General features: G+C 41.5%; 1 protein-coding gene across 1 annotated transcript; it reads left to right on the plus strand.

Moving 5' to 3' along the window:
- The first annotated feature begins 722 nt into the window (after nt 1-722).
- LOC310781405 (C-reactive protein-like) lies at nt 723-5544 on the plus strand. Its single transcript, XM_083642027.1, has 5 exons — nt 723-777; nt 2497-2551; nt 3365-3467; nt 4634-4928; nt 5074-5544. The coding sequence occupies exons 2-5, from the start codon at nt 2497-2499 to the stop codon at nt 5299-5301; spliced, it is 681 nt and encodes a 226-aa protein (XP_083498153.1). The 5' UTR covers nt 723-777; the 3' UTR covers nt 5302-5544.
- Nucleotides 5545-6621: the final 1077 nt, after the last annotated feature.

Genomic DNA, 6621 nt, shown 5'->3' on the forward strand with positions numbered 1-6621 from the left:
TTGGTTCCTAGGTTCCGCCCATAGCCGGAAGACACAGAACGAGGTTTTTGGCCCCAGACTACTTTAGGAATATATTTGATGCACCAAGGGTTGCAGCATAGCTGTAGTTGGTGTGATTGACATGAAACAGCAGTTCCTGGATCTGCAGCAGGGGGGACAGTAGTGGGTCCACCTTCATCTCTCTGATGTGCCAGCGTAGGCCAAGACTTCGTTTGGGATGCAGTCTGACACCACAGTCTCTTCAGTCATCGCCTCCATCTCGTCTGTCAGTGGCGCCACCAGGTGTAGGCTAATTATTTAATTGTTGAACAAATCCCTCTGGACTGTATGCTTATTTGTCATGAGATTAACTTCTAAGGATTAGCACCATCTGATTTCCCCAAGTAAAAGTTGTTCCTGGAACATGATCCTGGTCATCCTGGTCAGTAGCACACTGAAAGCATATCTTGTCAAAGCAGCCAAGCCACAGGGTAGCATCAGTCAACATTAGCAGTTCATCCTTGTATGTAATTCTAAATAATTTGATGTAACTGTATTTACTCAAGGCAGTAACGACTGTCTTAAAATAATTCATTGATACCTTGTGGCAACAGATTATGGATTATTTTAATTACTTCTGTTGTTACTGTCATCATTAGAAGATGACAGATTGCCAGTTCTTGAACCCAAAGTACACAGACAAAACAGTATATAAAGTCTGTGTTTCCTCTTCCATGACACTCTGCTACCTGCTGCTGTTAGTCTAACCTCATTAGATCAACTCTCATCAGAGCAAAGGTAAGATTTTAAATACTTCTCACCTGGCATCTGTTTTTATGCATCGCTACAGGAAAGACTCTTGTTCTATTGATTGATTGATTTTTGTTGCCTATAGTCAGTGTTCACTTGAAGAGGAGTGGGAGCAGGGATGGGGTAGATGGGTGATTCTAGATGTTTTGGCTGATGTATAAAGGACCAACTCCAGGCATCAGATATAAACATGTGGTGACCTCAATCAGTGTTAATTGTTGTGAGAATTGTTTGGGCAGAGTGAAAGAGTGTCACCTGCCAGAAGCGTGCGAGTTGGCCTAGGGATTAGGTGTAAATTAATAATAAGGCATATGCTATTTGCACCCGGGTGTAAATAGCCGAGTGACTCTTCACACCAGGGTGTAAATAACCCATGTGGCTATTTGTACCCGGGTGTAAATAGCTCATGTGTCTATTTACACCCCAATTCAGAAAATTATTAGAGTGTATTTTATATGACTAAATGTTTCTAGAGCACAGGGCCTCAAATTTATTTTGCAAATTAATTATGCGTCATGAAGGAATGACTCCAGGACAGCACTCCAATAAGTTTGATTGGCTATTTAAATTGTATTGGCTGCACAAACGTTCGGGCCAGATGCCCTTCTTCAGTGTGCTTAGTGTCAAATTATCTGAGGCAGTCACAGGCGATGCTTATCAGTAATCAGGCTGAAACAGCAGCTCACAAAAAATCACATGACATCAACAACAGCACAATAAATATGTATGTACGTTATAGATTTTACACTGCAAATTAGCTTCTTTTCTTATTCCACTTCCCTTTTAATATATATACATAATTACATTATTTTACATAATTTTATTGTATCCAGGACTAAGGCCAGAAAACAGGTAGGCCTATAGGACATATAGGGACAAATGTAATCCAGAACAATCTCAAGAAAGTTACAGAAAGCAAGATAAACATAACTCCTCATTGAGTCACCTTGGCTCCATTGTGTCAAGGAAATGGATCCAGAAACATTATAAACAACATTTTCACGTAGAACAACCGTCTTCTGCACATCAAGTAGAGTCAGGGTCTAATTATATGTCTGAAACAGAAATCCCAGCAACGTCAATCCTGTGCCTCCCCACAACGAAATATGCCACTCCCGAGTATTATCAGCTATTCTGCTCAAATATGTGCACAGTAAGTGTGCATTCAGCAGCGTTACTGTAGCCTATGGCGGGGATACTCAACATGCTTTGCCCGGGGGCCACTTTCGTGAAATGATAGAAGGCCAGGGGCCAGTTAATAAACAATCAATATACATTTTTTTTAGCCGAGAAGAGCCTGGTGACGCGAGGTTAGAAATCTCCGAAACGAAAATCAAAATTGTAAATAAGAGTTTTTTTTTATAAACTGAGCACACAGGGGTGATTTAAATAGTTACTTTGACCGACTCAATTTTTTTCTCAAATTCCAAAATTCTCATATTAACCCTTAACGGGGGTATAGAGCTCAAACAGCTCTCTTGATACCACTGTTGAAACTATGGCGCATTGATATGAATGGTGAACAGACCATTTGGCTGAATGACTTTACCAACTGTACATTATCACTTTTTAATGGACACCCTGCAGCCAATCAGAATCGAGTATTCACCCAGACCATGGTATAATGTAGTAGTAAAAGCTAATGCATTTGATTTAATCTGAGCATTTTCCCTGGTGTATCTAAATTATGTGTTGTTTGTGCATTAGATGAAGTTCCTAATTCTACTGGTGATGGTGACAGCATGTGCTGCAGCTCCTGAAGGTACTGCACAGCTTATTTATTTAATGGACTGAAATCAATGTTAGATTTGCAAGATTTGCAATGTATGGCATTACTTGCAGGGCTTAAAATTCACGTTGCAAACTGGGGGGGAATTCCCCCCTTATGTTCTTCAGATAGGGGGGATTTATAGATTTTGGGGGGGGATCTTATCATTGAAGTCTGGAATGCTAATCTTAAAAGGGAGTAAGTGGGCAATGTTTAATTCTCTGTCTGTTCTCTGTTTAAATCTTTGTCCCACTGATGGTGTCATAGGCATTGTGACAGTGATGTCATAAGACTGATGATGTCATCAGTGATGTCATGACAGCCAAAATCATCTTATGACATCACTGATGATGCCAGAGGCACTGATGATGTCATAGGCATTGTGGCAATAATCTTGGTCCAGGTCCAGGAGGATCTGGGTTAGGGTTAAATCAATCAATCACTCTATCACTCTATCAATCTATCTATCTATCTATCTATCTATCTATCTATCTATCTATCTATCTATCTATCTATCTATCTATCTATCTATCTATCTATCTATCTATCTATAAATTTGGCAATGTGGGCAATGCATGTTTCAAGAATCGAGCATGAGATGCCTAGTGTACAAAATAGTCAGATGAAATGTATCTCTATAAATCACCATACTGTATACTGCCCAATCCATAGTGGTTCTGATCTGACTCACAAACTTTGCATAATGATATAGCCTGACTGGTGTATTGGCATTGGTGGAGGTCTGCACTCTGAGTGCACTTCTAGTTCATGTATTTTGGATTCAAATTTAACTCTATGTTGGTTTAGATCTTTCAGGGAAAATGTTCACCTTCCCGCAAAACACCAAAACAGCTCATGTGAAGCTGGAAACATCAAGGGAGGAATTCAGCGCCGTAACTGTCTGTCTCAGGTGCTATAAACATGTTGATTGATTGGTTGAAATTCTTTATTCGTGTGTGTGTGTGTGTGTGTGTGTGTGTGTGTGTGTGTGTGTGTGTGTGTGTGTGTGTGTGTGTATGTGTGTGTGTATGTGTGTGGTGTGTGTGTGTGTGTGTGTGTGTGTCTGTGTGTGTGTGTGCAGGGGCAGCCAGTTTCTAAACATACATTATTAGACAATAAGACCACAATATACGATATAAAACTACTACAATCTAACTAGACGGCCACTCAGCCCTTTTTCAAAGAGGACTTGAAGCTAACAACGGAATCAATCAATGTAATGTGCATTGTTATTGGTAACCCGTTCCACAGAATGGCAGCCGAGGACAGGAAGGTTTTGAAAACCACTGCACTAGTATACCAGGAAAGGCAAGCATAGTTCAAATGACACTGTACTGTGAGTATTACAGTGTGTTATACAGTATTATAGAGTATTACAGAGTGTTATACAGTATGCAGATGAGGGAACCCACTATTCTTCCTGATTGTGAAAGGCTTAAAGGAGAATTTCGTTTTTTTTTATAACCTGGAGCCCTCTCCTCACAATTAATTATTATCTGACGACTCACCCAATGTTCTCCGCAGCGATTTGGACCGTCGTAGGCGTTGTTGTGATCGAAATAGTACTCCAAGCCAGTCCTTGAATGCGCTCCGTCGGGGCCACATGGCAGCGTGCTTTTCCTCCATGTAAATAGACAGTTTTCTTCCCGTGTCCTACCCATATCGTCATTATATGACCCCTAAAGAAACATCAAGTCAGTACACAGCCGAGCCGGCAGGAAAGTCTCGCGGGGCTTGACGAGAGTTGGTGAAACTCAGCCCGAATGAGGAAATGAGATCCCTGTGAAGAGTAGTGGAAATAGCCCGGGGGTGAATAGCAGTCTGATGTTTCTTTAGGGGTCATATAATGACGATATGGGTAGGACACGGGAAGAAAACTGTCTATTTACATGGAGGAAAAGCCCACTGCCATGTGGCCCCGACGGAGCGCATTCAAGGACTTGCTTGCAGTACTATTTCGATCACAACAACGCCTACGACGGTCGTCAGATAATAATTAATGTGAGGAGAGGGCTCCAGGTTAAAAAAAAACGAAATTCTCCTTTAATGCATGGGAATTTATTTGTATGCCGACAGGGCCTTTACAGACCTGAGCAGAAACCACGCCCTGTTCGCCCTGGCCACGAAGGCTTACTCCAATGACTTCCTGCTGTTCAAGCAAACCGCTAATAAGATGTCGCTCAGCGTCAGGAACAAGCATTCGTACATGGAGGGGCAGGAGTACCAGCTGAACACATGGAACTCTATTTGTGGCAGCTGGGACTCTGAGTCTGGACTGGGACAGCTGTGGCTGGATGGAAAGCCCAGTGCCAGGAAATTCTCCAGCTCCGGAACAAACATCAAAGGAAAACCTATCATTATCTTAGGACAGGTGATATTATTAGCCACTAAAGTTGATAGTCTTATACGAATACTAAGTTATGAGTTTACGCTGACTGTCTGAAGTCTTTCATAATAAGAAATATTGCACAATAATCTTATGTAACTCAATCTGACTCTTTCTGCAATGTCCACAGGATCAAGATTCCTATGGTGGGGGGTTTGACCTTGACCAGTCTTTCAATGGCATGATGTCTGATGTCCACATGTGGGACTACGTCCTGTCATCCTGTGAGATCATGCGCTACGTGGAGGATCTGAACTTCACCCCAGGCAATGTGCTCAACTGGAGGGCCCTGCAGTTTGAGCTCGAAGGAAAAGTGCTGGTGGAAAATAAACAAGTGAATAAATGCCAGAAACAATAGGGCAAATCAAGATCTTAAATGTCTTGTAAAGTCAAAATCAGACTTACTTTTACGTCTGCTGATAGTGACAGCATTTCCAAAAGGTTTATCTGTCTCAACTGTATCAAGTAGAAATTTCTGCATGTTTCTCTTTTGTTGATCATGTCTTGTCACATTAATTTGAATGACAAAGATTGTGAAAATTTGTGGAGTGCTTAATATCTGCACTCGTGCATACCAACCAAATATTAAATCTGAACTGAGCATAAAACTGGTTTTGTTGGTGTACCCTCAAAATGATTGTAAATAGTTATTAGATGCATTTTCTTTTTATTAAGACCACTTACAGCCTATCTACCCTTAGGACCCTTAGGAAAATTTGAACACTTATAAAGGGAAATTGTTGTTGAGAGACTACTACATAACATGTCTAATCTGCAGACAATAGATGGAAATTACTTGGATATTAAACAGAATTAGTTTAATTTCCAGGTCTAATCTGTGGAGAGTCGAGAGACATCAGTTGGAAAGCAATCCATCCTATGTCACTTTGGAAAGTAGATAGAAATTAGGGTAACACTTTACAATACTGGTGCAAACATGTGCATGAATGCATGCTTAACTCATGATGAATTAAGCCATTAATTGATGCTTACCGCATCATCAACTAATGAAAGGTATGTTTGATGAACACACTGAGTCATATATGAATTACTATTAATTAAGTAGGCTATGCCTATATCATCATGGATTAATTCCTCATCAACACCTAGTATTAATTAATACCGTAATTGATGTGTTAATTACCACTATTGACATCCACTTGGTCCACTGCAGGGACACAGAACATGTGGCCGGTGTTTTGTGCCTATCTTACCGGGTGTCTAAATGCACGACCCAGCAGGCCAGCCACCCCCTAGCACCATCCATCCACTACCCAGGCTAAGAGCCTCTCTCCCGGCCAGAGACACCCAGGACAGCCCCCCTACCACCACCCAACCCCTACCCGCCCTGCCCCTCACCTTTCCTGGGTCCCACACTTCCGGCCGAGACCCCTCCAGAACCTCTTAGCCGAGTATGGCTAGTTCAGCAGCTGTAGCTATCATTCCGATGTTGCTGCTCTGATATAGGCTATGCGTGTAGTAGCCCACCTTGGTAGCTCCTACTAGCCCCGAACCAGACCAACTCAAACCCATTCTCTGACGTTGTATTCACTGTGCATCTCATCAGACCTCAAACACTGGATGTATGGCTTGTATGCCAAGAACCACATATGTATGAGTTAATAGTGTTGTGCCTAACAAAGTGACTATATCATTATGTATTAATTAATAGTTATGT

The sequence above is a fragment of the Poromitra crassiceps genome, assembly GCF_964638095.1.
Source record: "Poromitra crassiceps genome assembly, chromosome: 8".
Classification (NCBI taxonomy): domain Eukaryota; kingdom Metazoa; phylum Chordata; class Actinopteri; order Beryciformes; family Melamphaidae; genus Poromitra; species Poromitra crassiceps.